The 21,799-nt window shown below is 38.4% G+C and overlaps 1 protein-coding gene across 1 annotated transcript in view; it reads right to left on the bottom strand.

The window, feature by feature from the left end:
• si:dkey-112m2.1 (transmembrane protein 132D) overlaps positions 1 to 21,799 on the bottom strand; it is a 219,941-nt gene that overhangs the window by 140,728 nt on the left and 57,414 nt on the right. Inside the window, exon 2 of the mRNA XM_053478240.1 lies at positions 8,173 to 9,076. Coding sequence (XP_053334215.1) covers positions 8,173 to 9,076 — 904 coding nt within the window. The remainder of the gene's footprint in view (positions 1 to 8,172; positions 9,077 to 21,799) is intronic.

Below are 21,799 nucleotides of genomic sequence, written 5' to 3'. Positions count from 1 at the left end.
TTGATATTATTATTTCAGGTTGAAGCCCATATGTCTACATGTCTTTTTGTACAGCAGAACTCTTTGCCTAACGTATTCATACAAAAAAATAATACTGTGTAAGATCGAGTATCTTGCACCTTGTTTACTTTTTTCGCCATCAGCCAAATACACTCCCTGTTCCATATTTGGAGAGAGAATCCCAGATGAGAAATCGAAAAAGTAGATCAGATTAAAAATTATTTACTCCTGCATATTAAAATTCACTTATACCACTTTAGAGCTTTTCAGGTTCATTAAATTCTGTTTAGTAGTTGATTTAAGACGCGCCCACGTATGCGCAGTACGCTGTCAAAACTTGCATTTTATAATCTGGCACATACCTGCTTATAACTTCCTTTCTATTCAACCTTTTGATTTCTTTTATGGCAGAAGTTTAACTTTAGGCAAATCCCAAAGGGCTGGCAAGGACTGGTTCAAGACTGGTTTTCTGGTCCTCCAATGTGTGTGTTGGAGTGTTATGTTTTTTTCAGACATAGTTATACGGCACTGGTATGAATCTCACATTTATTTTTCTCTGATGAATATTACAGTAAAACCTAGACATATATAAAGTGAGAGATTTTAATATTTTAACATTAAGTTTAACATTGGGCCTTCCTACAGCAATAAAACAAATAAATAAAATAATACAACAAATTAAAAGTATATTATAGCATCTTAATTTTAAATTTATTTTATATTAAAGTAAATATAATATTCAGCTGCTTAGGGACAGAGAACTTTGTGAGCAAATGACTGACTTTGACTTAAACTAATTTTTAAATTTGCTCTATATTTTAGATTAATTTATTTTATACAACATACATTTATTATAGGGATGCACCGAAATGAAAATTCTGGGCCGAAAACGAAACCGAAATTTTTGGATGCACTTGGCCGAAAACCGATACCGAAACCGAAAATGGCTTCATTAAAAAACATGTTTAAAATATTTTATTTTTGTTTGTATTAAAAAAAACTACAAATTAATTAAAATTATTGCAACTTTGCTGTCTTCATCTGAAACTTTGAAGTGCTTCCAAACCGCCGACATACTCCGTGTTTGATGCGTAATGACAGCGCGAACGAGACGGGAGGATGGGAGAGGCGTGGCGACAATTTCGGCTTTTATTTTCGGCGCTTTCTTACGTTTCGGCCGAAACCGATAATGCTATTTCGGCCGAAAATTTTCGGCGGCCGAAATTTCGGTGCATCCCTAATTTATTATTTAAATTAGTATGTTCAGTATGTTCAAAAGCACAAAAAAATCTCTCATCACCTATACTACTATCCATCCATCCAGATTTCTTACAGTTAGCTTATTTTAATAAAGCTAAATTTTAGCTTTGCCACTCAAATATGTTAAGCCCTATTTTTTGCCTCATCCGCTATAAATAGCTGTATACCTGACCCTGACCCCTCTGCTCCAACAGCCACTCCGCTATCCCCATCCCCTCAGCTTTTTAAATCTCTAGAGCTACATTTCTGGCCTCACATTTTCAGCCAATATAGCTCGAAGTCACAGCCCCACTGCTCCGAACCTCTCTCTCGGATTTTAGCTCTGTCAAAACTATCTTGAGCGCTTCATGGGCTGTGACATTACACCTTGTATAGTCCTCTCAGTTCTCTTGAGCCTACCCAACCCAGCCCCCTGTGCCCTCTCATACACCTGTCCCCACCAAACCCATGCAGAAACCTGATTGGACCCATCTTGTCAAAACGCTTAGGTAATATTTAGGATCTCACCTTCTCTGTTATCTGTACATACTGAGACACATACGTATACACCATGTCCTCAGTCTCCTTAGCTCTCTAGAGCTATACACCTTGTCCTCAGTCCCATCAGCTCTCTAGAGCTATATACCTTGTCCTCGGTCCCCTCAGCTCTCTAGAGCAACACACCTTGTCCTCAGTCCCATCAGCTCTCTAGAGCTATGCACCTTGTCCTTAGTCTCCTTGGCTATACACCTTGTCCTTAGTCCCATCAGCTCTCTACAGCTATACACCTTGTCCTTAGTCCCATCAGCTCTCTGGAGCTATGCCCCTTATCTTCAGTCCCCTCAGCTCTTTAGAGCAACACACCTTGTCCTCAGTCCCATCAGCTCTCTAGAGCTATGCACCTTGCCCTCAGTCTCCTCAGCTATACACCTTGTCGTCAGTCCCATCAGCTCTCTACAGCTATACACCTTATCCTCAGTCCCCTCAGCTTTCTGGAGCTATACGACTTGTCCTCGGGTTCCTCAGCTCTCTAGAGCTATACACCTTGTCCTCAGTCTCCTCAGCTCTCTAGAGCTATACACCTCGTCCTCAGCTCTTCCAGCTTTCTAGAGCTATACACCTTGTCCTCAGTCCTCTCAGCTCTCTAGAGCTATACACCTTGTCCTCGGTCCCCTTAGCTCACTAGGGCTAAACACCTTGTCCTCACTCCCAGCAGCTCTCTAGAGCTATACACCTTGTCCTCAGTCTCCTCAGCTTTCTAGAGCTATACACTTTGTCCTCAGCTCTCTCAGCTTTCTAGAGCTATACACCTTGCCCTTAGTCCCATCAGGGGTCCATACATTTACACCTTGCCCTCAATACCCCTTGTCAAATTTCATTTAACTCCTTAGAGCTATATGCCTGTAAATCTCTAAAGCCACCCATCTGGCCCAATTTCCTCAGCAACTAGAGCAATAGACAAGGCCACCTCTCCTGAACTCTCTGAAGTTATCATCCTGACCCCACACCCTCAGCTACCCTGTATGTGTAGCTTCTGGTTCTGCACCTTAACACTTTGGAGCAGATTAAACTTATTTTCCCCAACTACACTAAGCTTTTCATGTGAACTCGACTATCTATAGATGTGTAGTACACCTTGCCACTCCCTCTCAGCTATCTAATAAATTACATTATTTATTTTATTTATTTATTTATTTGCCATTTCGCCTAGCCCTACTTCACACGCAAACATCTTAACAGAGAGGATCAAAGATTTTAGATATGCTACATAAACGTACACATTTGTGAACGGAGTTTTAAACCCATCATACACTGTGTGACAAATTAACATATTAGTGAGGTGAAGAAAAATTCTCTCCTCCTCTGAGAGAATACTATTCTTTGTGTTCATTAGCATTCATACTGCATGAACATGCAGAAACGTGTACGAGTTGTTCAGTGAGGATGCCAGCACAGCAGGAACTATTTATCTTTTAAAAGGATGATAATTTGTTCAGAAGGGAAGTGTATTTTCATTGTTTTATATATATATATATATATATATATATATATATATATATATATATATATATATGAGAGATAAATCCTATTTTCAACCTATTACTGTTCTTCAAATGACTCAGATGATATGCCCATGGGCTGGTATGACTTTCTGGTAGTATGATACCCTTAAGCAAGAATATCACAGCTTGATGGTATTGCAGTTATAACTTTTTTTTTATTTTAAGATGAATGAAAGACTTGCTAAGTCTGTCGTCTGTGCTTCAATAAGTTTACCGATATCAGAAGAGCCCCCGTCAGACAGGTAAGCATGTTACTGTAAGTGTCAGGAAGTTCTCTGTCTGATAACATTAAAAGTCAAGTAAATGTGTAAATGTTCGTTCGAAGATGAACCAGAGAAAGAGAGAGAAAATGAGAACATGCGAGAATTAACATGTTAATGTCAGAAGCAAGAGGAAGAAAGAAGCATGAGAGCAAGGTAACCACATGAGCAAATTTAACCTGTTTAAATTTATCGGGTTCCCATATTCGCTGTGTGCAATAATTGTACGTTTAGCGTGGATAATAAGATAAATCACCAGGTGTGTTAAACGGCAAATTTCATTATAAAAAATCTTCTAGATGGAAATTTGGATAAAACCAAAGTTGTGTGCTCCAAGTAGGTGGCTGTAGGTTGTTGATTTTTGGATCTGAGAATCCAGGTTCTGTGGTTTTAAATGTGAATGTTTTTAGATGTTATAAAATTTATTTATAATAGGAATAAACTGGTCAATCGGCCAAGTGACCAGAATTGGCTGGTTTGATTTCCATAAGCGGTGATCGGCATATTTAATTATTTCCTTTTTTTATTTGTATAGTGCTTTAAACAACTGTCATTGTCGGAAAGCAGTTTTACCACAATCAAGAGAAATTATGGGCGATTGTATAAAATGTGAATGTGTATGAATCAAAATGAGTCAGATTGTCCCTGGTGAGCAAGCCGAGGGCGATGGTGGCAGGGAAAAACTCCCTGAGATGGCAATAGAAAGAAACCTTGAGAGGAACCAGACTCAACAGGGAACCCATCCTCATTTGGGCGAAACAGAGAGCAGGAACTGATCTGCAGTCTTACTGTGTGTTAGGAAATCTCAGATATAAATGATTGTGTACAGAGCGCAAATGCTTCCGCGTACTGCAACAGAAGCGCATTTTTATGGCGTTACACTATCAAAAATTCATGTGCGTTAAAAGCCTTCAGTCTGCCTTTTTCTCCAGACACTGTGAGAGAATTAGTCTCAAACCCACTCATTCCACACACTTACATTTATAAAGTCTCAAAACATTGCGAGGGCAAGTAAGGCGAAATTTAAGTGTGCGCGCATTTTCCGCATGCGTCTGTGTGCTCTCAGCCACTCAACCCGCGCACTCACTGTCAAGTTCAACTTTGAGACTATGGAGGCATTTGAGGAGGTTAAAGACACCACCGTTTCTTTATAAACCTACAGGTGGTCGACTGAACTATTTATACATTTTCATTCTGTGTGGTAGAAATAAATTATTCACTATGTGTGTTTAGAAATAACAACTGCCCTTGGATTTTAGGTGAGAAAACTAATGTTATAAACAATGGACGCCATTGGTTCAAAATTGAAAAAAAAAAAAAAAAGAGGGGACATACTGTATAACATCGAATCAGGATATTTATAGAATCGCAGTATTAATCATATCGGCACCTGGGTATTGTGATAATATTGTATTAGGTGCTGACTGCTAATTTACATCCTTATCCTTTATACAGTCTGGTATGTTTTCATTATAATTAGAAGCAGATTAAATGTAAATATACATGGCATCACATTTAACCCAAACACAGTCAATTTACTGAGCCACATTTGGTGTCTAAAGTCTGCACCTTTAGTTTTAGTGTCCTGAAGCCATGAGGCTAAAGATGCTAGAAAATGATAGGAATTTTTGACACAACTTTATAAAAGTCATAAATGTGTTAACGTGATTTATAAGAGGAGATATGCATGTTGATGTTTCATGAAGCAGATCAAATCAAAGCTTACGGTGAGGATCGTCCCAGATTCTGTTCAAATGATGATGAGGTCTGGCTATAGGAGCAAGACTTTGACACACACACACAGACACACACACATCTATGGCCAGATAACCTAAAAAAACTTCTGTATCAGCATCACTCAGCTGTCCAGTGGAAAGAAAATACACAAGCTGGATTCCAGGCTGAGATGAGAACAGAGCGAGAGCTCCTATCTCCTGTCTCCTGTGAAGGCTTCACAAAAGACATTTAGCCATTGTTGCAAGAGGGCAGAGATGAGACTGAACCCTTTCGGAAGATCTAATCGTCACAAAAGAAAACGCAAAAATTCGGCTACCTCCAGCACTTTTAACATAACGGCTTCCTCTCTTTTCCCTCTCACTAAGCCTGAATTAAAAACATCCTGATGACAAAATTACACATTTCTGATGTTAGGGCGCTCTCTAAATGGATTAAGCAAATGGCAAAGAAAAAAACCTCTGTGCTTCATTTGTTTTTATTCAATCTGGTGTTGGGATGAGACCTAATAGGAGGGGCGTTTAAGTTAAATTGGGACTTGTCTAGAATAACAGAACATATTTATAAGAGTAAAAACTACCTTGATTTCTCTATATAATCCTCTGCTACACTAATGTACTTATAACAGCATTTCTCTAGTGCTTTTCTCAGTATGCCAGAACCATGATCAGACTTCCTGCTACGCATCTTAAATGCCGGCCTTCCAGGAACTCCTTTAATAGCCTAAACATGTGGAAATAGCAAAAATCTAGTATTTTTATTTTGTTAGAATGAAAAACGTATTTCAGTGTGAAAATGCTCCCAAGAAAAAAGATGCAGAACAATCTGCAATTATCTTCTTCACATGTAGTCCTCGACTTACGAACATTTAAGTTACAAATTTCCGTAGATATGAACGGACCATCTAACATTCCTTGATGCAAACAAATCACCGAAGTAACAATATTTACAATTATATAGAATATTTCCAGCATATAAGTAAATGTAAAAAATCTTAAGTCTGTTATATTGTATGTGTATGCCTGTGGGGATGCGGGAGAAATTAGTCTGCCTTACTGGTTTTAATGAGTCACTCTGGAAGAACGATAATAGAAAACATTCACAGTCCACTACAGTGGAAAACTTTGACAAAATGGCAAACTGTATACAAATGTGTAAATGTGTGTATATAAAATACCCCCTCAGGGGTAATTCTTTTTTAAGGTAAAGTACGGGTTAATTAGTTTTATTTTTACTGTATATTTTGAATTAATCATTTTTATATGAATATTTTTGGGTTTGTATAACAAATCATTGCAGTTTCCAATATTTCTTATAGTTAAATTAACTTTGAGACGAAATGGCATTCAGGATTTCCCTCATGATTTAAAGGCGCAGGAACAACATTTTACTGTAAGATTCATTTCCTTAGGTGCAGTTATGGTTTTTGGTCACATGATGGCAGTGTTAGGAAAGGGAACAGATTTAGTCAGGCGGATTGGTATGGTTTATATTGTATATTTGTGTTAAATAAGACTCACGTTGTGTGTATAAGACTCGTTGTCCAACTTACGAACAAATCAGACTTATGTACATGCTCCTAGACTGCCTCGGTATTGTTTTATTTCTGTGAATGCAGGCTACTGACTAGTGGGGTTTATAAAGAACATAGGTACAGTGTGTATACTTAAATGACTTGTAAGTAGTCATTATAATTATTAGAAAGCTGCTTTTTAGAGATATACACTATGACGTGACGTAATTGTGAGTTGGGAAGAGTTTATGCAGATTTCGTTTCATATAATGTGATGCTGCAAGGGGACAAAACAGTGAAATAAGTATACTTCTGTTACGTTTTGATATTCTAATGGCATCAGGGTTTTTTTTGTTTTGTTTTACTGTTTATTTTAAGTGAGATGTAGGGTAAAAAAGTAATAAATACATTTATATCCCGTCTATTCACATATCTGATATGTTTAAATGAAGCACATCAGGGTGCTACCGAGTATAAAATTACCTTAAGTTCATCACTCATCTGAGACAAAAGCAGTTAAGCTATAAGCTAACACTCACATTGCCTGACAAATTTGCCGATGCATAACTCGGGGCACACTGCCAGTACTGATTTAGACCGTGAGGTGTGAGGAAGCACAACAACCAGCTATTAATATTAATTCCTCACACACTCATTTACACGCAGGTCGGTTGTCTGCTGTTGCCTCATCAAACCCTCATTTATCTTATTAAGGCTTGAAATAAATTTTGATTCCATGTTTAATCGTATCAGATGAAAGGTAAATACATTTCAAGATGCACTAGGATCCACAAGGGATTTTTTAATGGAAGAAACATATAAATGCTGTGAACTGAATACATAATCGGTCTAAATATTAAATGTCCAATGTCTCCTTTACAATGATTGTAGTCCATCACCTAGGACATTATTAATGTCTGTGGTTTGCACCTTTAATTTTTGGGACGAAGGGGAATATTATACAGATTTGTTATGTTAAGAAATTGTTCCTCTAAATCAGGTGCTGTCAAGTAACAGACCATGTTCCAGATGTGAACCTACAAAAGTATTCCACTAGACCGATTAGAGCATGCAAAATAATACTGTTACTGATATAAAAATGTTACTGTTACTGATATAAGAATAGCCACGAGATAAAGAACCGCCATGTTTATTAGCATGGGGATGTTTAGGTTGCTCAACTTCATTAACAATCAAATAAATTTGTCAAACCTTCTATGGAACTGGGAGATTGATTGGGATTAAAGAACAAGTCAAAAGCACACATCTATCTTACAGTCCATGGCACTAGTCAGAATCAAAACATTTTAGCAGAAATCACCTGCTCAAAATGTAACGCAAAGCAAGAGAATAAGTCACTCACCTTAGGGTGAAGATCTCCACTGAAGAAAGAGCAGAAGCAGCCAAGAAGACTGAGACTGTCTCCCTTTCCCTGACTGGCCTGGAAGGCACCATCACCACAAAGTTTCTGTCCAGGCGTTGCTCTGACAGCGGCTGAAACAGGCGTACGCTGCCGATTCTCTGCATGGGTGTGGGCCCTGAAAAATACCCAGCCGGGCCCTGTGACTCAGAGCGCATGGCCCCTGCCTTACGAGAATTTTCCATGTTGCATTTGCCAGACTCGGTAGACTGTACCATGTAGTAGAGCTCCACAGGAGTGCCTTCAGTTTGAGGTGCTCTTTGTCTCCCAGGCACAACACTAGGTGGGCTGAACCAGCTGGGCAGCGGCTCCAGTTCGGCCACACAAAGCCCCAGTTCCCCTTTCAAACGACAGGTGCCTCGAACTTCCTGCGTTTCATGGAAAGCAAACATCCGGATGCAGGGGAGGCGATCCAAAGTGCTGTAATCATCCCAGTCTCTGCCTACAACATAGAACAAGACCTGGACCTTGGGCCAGCTGAGATGGATGCGCTCACTTATGATGAAGGTCTGAATCTTCCAGTTAAAAGTGAAAAGGGGAGAGAAAGATGAGGATAAAGATGTTGTTGCTGGGTTGTTGAAGATCCCTGGATCAAGGAGTTCCATGGGTACCGGCTGCTGCACAGAGAAAGGTCCATAACTTGCATTGACTACAGGGTTCCTCCTGGCCTGCTGAATAAAGAAGAGCTCAGTGCGTGCCTGTAGACTGGAGTTTCTCATGATGTCCTGGTTGGCCTCCTTAAGGAAAAAGGCTAGCTCCGCGTTCAGCACCTGGTACTGCACCGGCAGGTAGGTAGGCACAACGCCAAATCTTGGCAGACCCTCCAGCAGCAGTCGGCCATCCATCACTGCCAAGGAGGAAAGAAGACAGGGAGAAACATCACTCATCTTTTCGATTATACTCACTTCCTCTGCAATATGACCTTTAACCTGAGAGCTGAAGTGCAGCAGCTGCTCAGAGGCTCTCACCACGCTGCAAACTGAGAGTTATTTATCTCTGACATTGTGCACTGTCTGCTGGCCCACTTTCCGATCCAGACTGACTCATTATCGAGCTAGAGCACTGCTCTGCAGATATTCGGCCTGATTGAGGCTCCTGAGTTCCTGAGAGTCCCTATTGATTTTGCGTCACTGATTCAGGGTGAAAGAGAGGTGCAGGAGATTTGTGAAGGCTGGAGTCATGTCCACTGAGCGTACACTCGGGGAACAACACGGATATTGTAATAAAGCATGCTATGGAATGTATTACGTAGATTGTTTAAATGTGAATTAAGCAAACAAAACTCCAAAAGCTGGATCTGCTCTGATTACATTTTTAACCTGGGCATAATTCTTAAGGATCTTTAGGAATATCCAGTGTGCTTTTAAAACTCATAGGATTCACTCTTAGAGGTTTTACTTAAATAATGCGCCAAGGGACAGTCTCTAACACTTACATTCATTTTTGATTATCGTTGCAAGTATAGATTTTTTATTCTATTTAATGAACTTACTTCATGCAAAAAAAAAAACAGTTCAGTGGGTGTGTTAAGTTGCTTGTGTATTCCAAACTGTGCTGAAACTGGTCTGGATTTAAAGAGCCCTGCTGTCTAGGGTTATGTCAGTCCATAATTGAACCCAAAGTAAACAGGTTATCCATAATATGCTACCCTCTCTCTGTAGGGTATAGCGATAACGCACATTCTTTTTTAACTGTATAAAGCACTACTATAGACCACACTATCCAGCTGATAGTCTCTGCTGTGAAATTGCACAATGCATTGCACTGAGTTAAAGGCAATGTCTTCTGAAGTGGCCATGACTAAGCTTTACTCCTTCTAAAGGCTTAAGCTTTCACAATGACTCTCAAGGGCCTCTCTATAGAGGTTGAAAATCTGAAATGCACAGCCATCTAAAATGCATTTTACCAAATGTCAGTTTATAAAAGCCATTGTTGTGTTGCTGCTTTTATCACACTGCTGAATTCTGATTGGCCGAAATGTGTTGATTGTTTATTTATAAGAGCGGTTCTGAGAGTAGTGCAGCTACAAATAACAGGTTGGTACTAATATGTTAGCATTTTTATAGTTACAGCGCATTCACAGGAACATGCATCTTAACCACGCATGGAAAAAGTCTCCAGTGTCAGTGTTTAGTAGACTGGTAGCTTGGCAAAAGGTAAGGCTGTGATTTAAAGTTTCTCAGTAGCATGACAAGCTGCTTTTTTAGTCTTTTTACCTTTGATAGAGAACTGGTTTAACCTCCTATGACATATGTGATAACATGAAGCAACACTGACATTTCTAGGATTTTTCTTTTATCACAAACACCTTCAGAAGCAAAGTTGATTTTATTGGTTGATCCTGAAAAAACATATTTTAAATGTCTCTTCGTGGTGAATGCTGTTCATCACTTTAGTTGACTCCACAAATGTCTGGCACGGGTATGTTTTCCTTTACTGAAATGAACTGGAGAGAATGTAAAAACTATAAAGCAACCATAATGCACTTTTGTATGCAAACAAATCATGTTTGTTTTTTGGGTTAATCCTTACCAAACCTTTTTTCGTTTTAAATAAAACCAAACATAAGAACGTCCTTTAAGGAATATACATTCATATAAATAAAAGAAAGGTTTTGTCTGTATATTGGTCAGAACTCGTTTCAGAACACCTTTCATCTGCACCTTAAACCAGTCTCAGGAAAATGTCTGCCTGTATATCTGTCTGCATTTATGCCTGTCTAGCCAGACATTTAGATATTTGCTTGAAGTTAATCCTGCGCCTTAAAAAAATAAAATGTTGAGCAGAAGTGAAGTTATGGGCAGTGATGTGCCATATTATGTCACAGCATCTAGCGCTTTTTTTTTTTTTTTTTTAATAATTTAGCATGTTTTCCCTCAAGGTAGGCATAGCTATACGGGTCACTCAACAGAGCCTACTGTATTAATGCGATAGTTTACTGTTTATAGCCAGTGTATAAGGAAGACACATATATATATATATATATATATATATATATATATATATATATATTAAACTTTATTATTTATATTGCTAAAAGATTGTGTTTTTACATTGGTCAGAACTCGCTCTTCCAATTACAGTGGAACCTTGGATTGCGAGTAACTTGGTCTGAGAGCATTTATCTTAAACGAGCGAGGATCCTAACCTTTCATACAGTGAAACTACTCTGTCTGTATGTCTGTCTGTATACATGACTTTTGCAGTACTTCTAGATCAGTGCTGAAGTGGTATAAGTAAATTTCAACACACTGGAGTGGTTTTAAAACAAAACAAAAAGGTACTTTTTTTTATTTTTGTACGTGCGCTTTAACCTGAAATAATCATATCACGCATTACATTAAAGTTGATCAGTTTATTTTTAGTTTTAACCTATAAACTCTTTTCTTGTACTTCAGCTAGTTTAATAAATAAAGTAGTGAAAGATTAAAGGACCCTGGGCTCAAGATAAAAAAAATGAAATATAAGTTTCAAATAATGGAGTAATGTTAAGAGGATTAAATTCGACTGTGAAAGTAAAACTGGGTCAAAGTCATGATATACATACAATTCTGATCAACACTAGGATTAACAGAATTTTCAGTTAATCCAGTGTCATCAGCAAAAGGGTAGCTCCAAAAAGATGGTGAACTACATTTCCCATGAGCCCTAGCTCATCACGTCACTGACAATAATTTAATTCAAGTTAATTTAACATCTACTTTGGAAGATCCTTATTTGGAACACCCAATTTTATATCCTACTATATATGTTTTATCAACCTAAATTCTTTTTCTTGACAATACTCCCTGTTTTCTCCCTCAATTAAAAATCATGCGCTGACTTCCGAATATCGCAGCACAAAGAATGAAAGCGATATATAGAGAAACATCTTTAGACGAGGCCAAAGAAACCGATAACACAGAGACGATTCCCCCAAGACATCTGATACATCATCCATATTTTTATTGCTGTAATGTTATTGCTTTTTGTAGCAGCAGTAAAGAGACGATATAAGATGAGACGAGAGGTGATGTTGGGGGGGGCAGACAGAATCTTAACAACTTCTACTAAACTGTAATGATTTTTGGGGCTACGGGAGTTTGATTTATTTTGCAAGCACAATTTGTCACATTGATTTCACAGACACTGCACTCTGTGTTTCCTCTTTTCTTACCAGCGTGATTTTAGAATTTTGTGTAGAACAAAGTCTTATTGGAAAAGAATCAGCAATTTTTCTTATTTCAATTAAACATTCTCATAAAATCCTTTATTGTAGAAAGGATGTACATCTGTTTATTTATTTGTTATATTTTAATATTATATTAAATTTAATTTTGATTTGCACAGTTCTAATGAAAAATATAATGAAATAAAAATTTGTCATTTTAAATCCAAAAGTGAAACGATCATATAGGAGGTGGTATCAAAAAGTTTTGAGACTAGTTTTGTAACACGCCAACAGATGTCAGCACAAGGCTGTACAAACAGTCACAGGAAGCACCGACCTTCATAAGTGTTCCAAAAGACATTGTCCTGTGTACATCGGAAGCTGAGTAACTCGCGCTATTCTGACCATGTGCGTTACTACATCTGCTATTTCATTATGGACATCAAGTTAGAACAAAGAGTGTGAATGTGAAATCCTGCATCCTGTCAGGTGAGTGTCTCACCGGAAACAATTTCTCACTTCCGACCCACACTGGCTCCTGTGGACTTTACCCTCTTCCTGAAGATCAAAGATCAAGATCAAGGTAAAGATCAGCTAAAAGGTTGCAGTTTTGACACTATTGCAGAGATCCAGCGCAAATCGCAGAAGGTGCTTGACACGCAGCGAAAAAAGAAGACTTCGAGGACATTTTCCAGAAGTGGCAGGAACGCTGGGAGCAATGCAATGCAAGCGGACTATGCTGAAGGTGATAGTGTGTAAATGTAGCTTAATAGTACTTTCTTATAAACACTGCTAATCTCGAAACTTTAAGATACCACCTCGTATTCTAGATTCATTGTACCCTATTTTGTGCTAATTTCGATGATTACAGTTTACACTTAAACATGTTTTTTTTAATCCAGTATTTTAAAAATATTTCAATTAATTTCACTTCAAATTAATTATCATTTATACAGTATAAATTCAGTGTATCGCTTGGACTAGTTCAGTAAATGCAAACCACAATCATGGGGAAGACTGACGTAACAGTTGTACAGAAGACAATTAATCATCAACATCTTCCACAGAAGGAAAGTCAAGAGGGAAACCCAGGAAGGTGCTGTGTTAAAGCATATTCGTGGAAACTTGACTGGAAAGGGAGAGGTGTGGTAGGAGAAGGTGCACAAGCAACAGGAATGACTGCAGCCTTTAAAAGATTGTCCAACAAAGCTGATGAAGTCATGTTTGTCGCATTGTCACTTTGTCGCTCTTGTTTGCACATTTGCACGTGTACTTTGTTGTCTCTTTTGTATAAAAACTTAGATAGTTCCCTGTTTATTTAAAATGTCAATCTGTCTTGTTCCAGCTAGCCAGCTTATTACTGTAGGTCTTTAGGTTAGCTAGTTAGTTTTCTGTTCATTTATGTTATAAATGTGTGCTAAACTGTATATGGTTGAAGTGACAATGACAAGTCACTTGATTTGACTTGATTCAAGAACTTGACAGATCCATTGCTCAGTGGTCCAAAGTCCTCAAAAGTATTGCGGACATTAGAAGTTGGACATTGATTATATTTTTTTTTAATTGATATTAAAAAATATTTAAATATTTTAAGTTACTGGATTTTTATAAGCTTTTTTTAATCGAATTCAATTATGGGGAAAAAAACATGTTTTCAATCATGTCAACAGAAATCATATTTTTTTATATCTGAGCTGTTTTTTTTTTATTATCCTGTTTGTTTAATCTTTTAGATTTTTTCAAACTTCCACTTCTACCAACATTATGCACATTTGAACTATTATTTAATAATAATTCTTTATTATTCTTCATTGCTTCAATACTTGCAATGATTATAATGTGATGACCTACAGTATTGGTACAATCACATTTCAAAAAAAGAGTTTAAACGAGTCTAGGAATACCTATATTAAATATTGTTTCAGGTTACTGTGTGTGATTTGTAGTGGAATCTGTTTGTTCATTTAATGAATAATGTATTTCTTTGTGTGCATTTTACTTATGCCATGCCTCTATGGTGCACCATGATCTGCACACATCATACATGCCAGAGAGAAAAAAACGCTCAAATAAATGCTGACAACCGCAGATGAGTGTGCAGCGGGTAAAGATGAGGAAGCTATTAACTAATTTAAGACACAGTGCATTGCCTCTGGCCACCATCTCCGATATCCTCACTCAAGTTGAGTTTTTTAGCCAATGTTATCGGAATGTCCATTAGATTAGTGTTCTCTCACAACTGGCTTCAGAAAAAAACTTTATAATCTTTCTGTAAATGAGCATGCTAGTACAGTCGATGTGGATAAGGACAAACTTCTGAGATCAGTCAGGAGACCAGGACTGGCTCAGATGCTCTGGGAGAGAACTAGCACATGACCAAATTGGGGCGAAAATGAGAAAACCCTCTAAAACAATGCATGATATTAAAAGAAATAAGCATTTTGCTCATGTTGCCTGAAAATAGCAAAATTGTTGGCCATTTAGTAAGCACAAATGGAACAGCACAAATTAGAGAATCCTAAGACAAATCTGTAGAGCGAGGGTGAGGACATTAAGCCAACCTGAAACGTTGTTAGGATGTCGAAGGAAAATGAAAAATTCCAACATCCAGAGGCGAATTCGAGTGATGGACGGATCTCAAAAAATGAATAAGCCACAGCCTTATATTCAAACATGAAAAAAATAATAAAACGCAATGCATTTAACGTGTCTAATCATTTATCCTGTAGATATGAAAACCCCAGGATAAAGCTGTGCTCTTATTATGGAGGACATTTAAATGTTCAGCGGAGCATTAAATAAAATTGCTAACAGCAAAATCGTGGCAAAAACAGTTGAATTGAAGTTCAATTATTCTGTCCCAATTAAATCTCTGACATACTGTAATTGGCTTTTAGGTGCAGTGTTAACATATACAACTCTTTCAATATAAACTGGGTTGGATGTAATAGTATAGGAACACCTGCAATGTATTTTGTGTTGGTGCTTGTTAATGTTGTAGTCAAGACCACTCAAGCGATGACTGAGACCAGAGTGTACCAAGACCAAGACTTTAAGATGGTGAGACCAAACTAGTGCATCACACATTCATAATAAAATGCAGACCATACTGGTACTCAAACTGGTCAAAAAAATCCACATTGCCATAATACACATACAGTTTTTTCTCTGTTATTTTTTTCTTTAACAATCTTTTTTTAATCAAAAAACAGTGAGCAATACTAAGTATTACTTTATTGATTTAATGGGATTTAAAAGGGTAAGGCACACCAGCTGCTGCTAATCATCAGCCCTTAATTACCTGTTCATCAGCAGGTGTGCAGACCTCTATAAAAGCAGCCATTCTGGCAGTTTGCTAGTCTGGAACATTAAGGTGTGTGTTAGCACAACCCCAAGAGGGGAAGACATAGGCATTGGTGTTAGAGAAGCAATGTGGCTGCACATCAATCTGGAAAGGGTTATAAAACCATTTCCAAACAATTTGCTGTTCTACAGTAACAAAAAAAAAAAGATTATTCACAAGTGGACGGCATTCAAGACAGTTGCCAATCTCCCCAGATGTGAACGCCCAAGCACATTCACCCCAAGGTCAGATCATACAGCTCACAGAAATACAAAAAAAAAATGCAAGTTACATCTCAGACCCTGCAGACCTCACTGAACATGCTAAATGTTAAACTAAAAGTTGCAAGAAGAAAGCCTGTTCTGTCTAGAAAAGAACATAAAAGCATGACTGAGATTTGCAAAACTGCACCTGAACAAAGCACAAGGCTTCTGGAACAATATCCTATGGACAGATGAGACCAAAGTGGAGTTGTTTGGAAGAAGAAACACCTCGAACACGCTCCACAAGCATTACGTTGGAGGGGTGATGATTTGAGCTTGTTTTGCAGTCATAGGACCTAGGCACCCTGCAGTCAATAAATCGACCATGAACTCCACTGTATACAAGAGCAAGAGGCAAATGTAAGGCCATCTGTCCGACAGCTAAAGCTTGGTCGAAATTGGGTCATGTAACAGGACAATGATCTGAACCACACTAGTAAATCTACTGTACATCAGAATGGCTGAAAAAAATAAATGAATCAGGGTTTTGGAACAGTCTAGCCAAAATCCAGACCTCGACCCAACTAAAACGCTGTGATCCGATGTAAAGAGAGCTGTGAATAAGCAAATTCGCAAAAACAGCAATGAACTAAAGCAAAGTTGTAAAAAAGAATGGTCCAAAATTTCACCACAATGATGTGAGAGACTGATAAAGTCATACAGCAATGACTTAATATAATTGCTGCAAAAGGTGGATCTACAAGCAATTGAATTTCAGGGGGTACTTACTGTAGTATTGTGTATGTTTTTTTTTCTTTCTTTTTGACTTCATTTTTTTTTTACTTTTTTCACTGTACCATTATTTTTAATTTATTAGTTGTTCATCTGAGATTAAATGCATAAAGGTTTGCGTAATATTAAGATACACTATAATCAAATGACTTTGTTATGCTTTCACACAAAAAAAAATTGGGACATGACTGATTTTTTTCTGAATTTTTTGTTGGATTTTTGCAGATTTTTTTTGTTTGTTTGTTGTTTTTCTTTCTTTTGCTGTAAATTATTAGTTAGTATCAGTTAGTGTAGCAACAAGGTATATTAACATTATAAAATATTTTGAATTTAACAGTAGATTACACTAATGTATTTAATATATTAACAGTTAATATATAGAGAAATATAGTTGGTTTGTGTAAGGGTTCTATACAGGAAATGTGTAAAATTTCCCAACAATATAATTAACATTAAAAATACAGAAAAGCTGCATAAAATACACAAGATATATTGCAGCTTGTGGACTGTTTCAATGAGAAAAAATAATAGAAGTACCATACTAAATGTCTGTGAGTGTGAGCGACAATTTAGTGATATCCCCACAGTTGTGGTTTTGACAGGTCTTGAAATAAAATCCAGAGTCCACCTTGTCTGAGACGGAGAGAAGCCCAAATGGAAATGTAGGAGATTCCAAGACGAGAACAAGCTTTCAAAAAGTGGTCTTAAAACTGGTCTATTACAACACCCGAGCTTGGTATTGGAGATTTGGCGTTAGTCATGCTGAGCTGCAGAAAATCTACTCTGATTCTCTTTATCCTACTGAAGAAACTGGTTGGCGCTCTAAAGTCTGCAAGGAGCTCACTCTGTGTCCTATGTTCCGTCATTCCCTCTTTCGAGTTGACTGATGATGAGAGACTCTACTGCTGGGGATGAAACATTAAGCAATCCATAAGAAGTACCTTTGGGACTGGAATATGGGTTTTACGGCACTTCAGCCTTCAGTCCAACTGCTTGTTTGGATTTGGGATTTTAATGTGTGTGTGTGTGTGTGTGTGTGTGTGTGTGTGTGTGTGTGTGTGTCTGTGTGTTCGTGTGAGTTTAAAAGGGTAAAACACACTGAAGTGAGCATTAAGTAGTCAATGACAAGACATTATCTCAACACAAAAAGTCACTCCTGGTGATGATCTGGCCTTAAAATTGTTTATCCTTTTCTGGTCCATATTTAGGAAATCAAAATAGACCTTTTTAAAGATTGTTTTTACTTCAAACACGTGAAAAGAAAAAAATACAGAAACTCAGTTAATTTGTACAATTTCTAGTATATTATATATGCAGCATGGCCAGCACTCTCGGAACCAGCATTAGGAGTAGATAAAAGCAATCTCAACAAAACAGCAGGGTTAAACTGCAGCCCTGCAGCGGTTTGTAATAACATCACTTCCAATCTGAAACTTGGAGCAGTGCATTTCCACCACTAATGAATAAAAAAAAAGAGTGAAAACAGGAACTAGTGGAAATTGGTTGTCAAACAGAGACAAAATTAAAAATCTTAGAGAAAAAATAAACATCCAGTAACAAATGCACTTCCAGCTAAAACTTGGAGATGAAGCTGAAGAGTTGGGTTCTGGAGGTAAAAATATAATGTTTTGCACTTCAGTATAAAACTACACCATATGAAGCTTCTTCTTCTTTGTCTTTCGGCTGTTCCCTTTCAGGGGTCGCCACAGCGAATCATTTGCCTCCATCTAACCCTATCCTCTGCATCCTCTTCTCTCACACCAACTAACTTCATGTCCTCTCTCACTGCATCCATAAATCTCCTCTTTGGTCTTCCTCTAGACCTCCTGCCTGGCAGTTCCAACCTCAGCATCCTTCTACCGATATATTCACAATCTCTCCTCTGAACATGTCCAAACCACCTCAATTTGGCCTCTCTGACTTTATCTCCAAAACATCTAACATGGGTTGTCCCTCTGATAAGCTCATTCTTGATCCTATCCATCCTTGTCACTCCCAAAGACAAAAAACTACACCATATGAAGCAGTCTCTTTTTTTTTTTTTCCTCTCATCCTGTGTAACCAAAATAAAACCACACTGTTTAAAAGCACAGAACAATATAGAGTTTTGAAATGATGTGTCAGAGAAGCAACGGTTCGAGGGTTTTACCGAAAGTTACTGAGTTTCTGGCAAAGCTATAGCTGAAATCCTTGTGCTTGATGTGTGCATTGACGAGATGTTTCCAATTTATACAGAGAGTGGTTTCCATGCAAATCAATCATTTATTACTCCTGCAAATTTACCTAACCATTCTGACAATCTGAAACTGCAAAAAGAACAATTAAGGGACTTTATCTTTCAGTTTCCTTTGGAGTTTTGTCATATGTATGCAGATACAAGCAGATAGCAATGACACCAATCAGCAATGACATTAACATCACTGCCAGGTGAATTAAATAACATTGATTATCAATTACATACCAGTAACCTCCTAACAGGATCATGGGCACCAAAGGCTCAATTATGCCTGTGGGGACTAAATGCCAGCCTGTCCAGTCCGATTCCACACGATCAAACAATTCTCCAGAAAAGCCAACGCTAGAAAAAGTTAATGTAAGCTATGATAGAAAAGTATCAAAGCACGCAATCCATCACAACATACTGTGAATGGGGCTTAGCAGGCAAAGAGTTCAAGGTTAGTTGGCCTCCAAATTTCCCGGATCCAACCTCCATCAAAGGTGCTGGATAGACAAGTCTGATTCATGGAGGCCCTTCTTGCAAATTACAGTACTTACAGAATCTGCTGCTAACACCCTGGTGCCATAGACCACATTCAGAGATCTTGTGCCAGAGCTGTTCTGGTGGCACAAAGGGAACCTACAAAATGCTGGGCATAATATTTTGGGTTTTAAGGTTATGGTGTATTAGGAAACAAGTAAACAGTCTGTTCCCAAAGCTGATGTGTTGGAAGAAGAAAAAAAAAAAAAGATTAAGGATGTGACTGACTCTGGAGGGGGCCAGATTGTCAGAGCATCTCCAAAACAGCAGGTACCATAAGGTGTTCTTAGTATGTAATAGTTAAGACATACCAAAAGTAGTCCAAGGAAGGACAATTACAGTATACCAGCAACAGAGCCATGAGTGCGCTAGATGCATGTGGGGAGTGAAAGCACGGCAGTCTGTCCTGATCCCTACTGCATCATACAAATTACTTGTGACGGTAAAGCTAGCTATGATAGAAAGGTCTCAGAACACACAGTGCATCACAGCTTGTAAAGGGCAGACTTGCCAGCGTGTCCATGCTGACTCCTGACTACCGCCAAAAGCGCTCATAATGGAGACATGAACATCAGAACTGAACCTTGAAGCAATTGAAAAAGGCGGTCTGGTATGATCAATTACATTTTCTTTCACATCATGCAGACGACATGGTGCCAAGTGTCTCTTATCCGGAGAAACGACTGCACTATGGGAAGGAGTCAAGTTAGCTGAGGCAATGTGATGACACAGCTAATGTTTTGCTGGGAAATCCTGGGTCCTGGCATTCATGTGGATTTTACTTTGACACATACCACCAACCTGCACCACCAGCCCTTTTTCAGCAGGCTAACGCATCCTGACACACTTCAAAAAATTTTCAGGATTGTTTTGAGGAACATGACAAAGAATTGAAAGTAATACCCTGCCTTCCAAATTACCAAGATCTCAATCTGATCAGGCATCTGTGGGATGTGCTGGACAAACAAGTCTGACGCATGAAGAATCTGCTGCTGAAGACTTTTACAAATCCCAAACCTTCAGAGGTCTTGTGAAGTACAAGAGTCGACAGGCGAGGGCTGTTTTGGTAGCACAAAGGGACCTCTACAATGTTAAACAGGTGGCTTTAATGTTATGGCTGATTGGTGTATATAAATAGATGTTAAGATCAAAAGTATCTGGACACCTAACCATCACACCCATATGCGAGTCGCCCCCAAGCTGTTGACACAAAGTTAAAAGCACAAATTTGTATAGAAATCTTTGTACTGCGTGCTGTGATATTCCCATTCACTGGAACAAACATGTTCTATCATGACAATAAAATGCCAACATTGGTAACATTATGGATACAGTATTAGGATGTGCAGCAACAAATATCTTGTAATGAATGTGTTTGTCTGTTATCGTACTGAAACAAAGGTAAAACCGACGAGTTTTCCACTTGAAAAAACTATGCAACAGAACTGCAACATATGCTAATCTGTAATCACACCATGCTACTGTAACTAATCTGCGTGCAGAGGTGGAAAGTAACAAATTACATTTACTCGTGTTACTGTAATCGAGTAGTTTTTTTTGTGTGTACTTCTACTTTTTAAAGTAGTTTTTAAAATCTGTAATTTTACTTTTACTTAAGTATGTTTTGTTTGAAGTATTGCACTTCACTACATTTGAAATCATATTCGCTACTGAGTAAAAAATTAATTAATGAAAAATAATTCATCAGGAAAGGCAAAAAATTGCACCCTGGGAACCACTGCCCTGATTGATTGATGGGCGGGGAGAACAAACGCGCTAAAACGATGGAGCCGGACAAAAAATGTCTTATGAAGCAAACCCTTGGCCATTGTAACGGCCACTACTATGTTGTATACCTTATAATGTACGTATGTTGCCCTTTTAAGAGTTGCCGGCCCTCCCCCAGTGTGTGGGTGAGAAGGAGAGAGCGGAGTAGGAGCTCAGGTGTGCTGCTCACCCTCGGGATGACCTCGGGATTACCTTTTTCTTTACCTTTACTTTATGTTTTGAATTATAATTTTGTGATGCTGAAAGAGGATAAAGGTTTTGTGCTGAACGTTATTCTTGGCTCGGAGCTCTTTTTCCCCTCGGCTATCCGGCGCAAAGCGTCACACCATATTTAAGCGACCACTTTGATTTCAAGCAAAAGAAAACCAACCAGGTGCCTCCGAACGGTGGTTCGAACCCCGGGTGATGCTGTTTTCCTTTCACAGCCGGAGGCACAGAGAGAGCTGATTGGCCGAGCTCTCTCAGGGGGGAGGGATGAGAGGTACTTGCGCTCCCACATTAATCACGGCTCTACAGCCAGTCAGGGGCGTCTGTGA

The sequence above is a fragment of the Clarias gariepinus genome, chromosome 19 (genome assembly GCF_024256425.1).
Source record: "Clarias gariepinus isolate MV-2021 ecotype Netherlands chromosome 19, CGAR_prim_01v2, whole genome shotgun sequence".
Classification (NCBI taxonomy): domain Eukaryota; kingdom Metazoa; phylum Chordata; class Actinopteri; order Siluriformes; family Clariidae; genus Clarias; species Clarias gariepinus.
The sequence above is the reverse complement of the archived record's forward strand: the minus strand, read 5'-3'. Positions and strand labels throughout refer to the sequence as shown.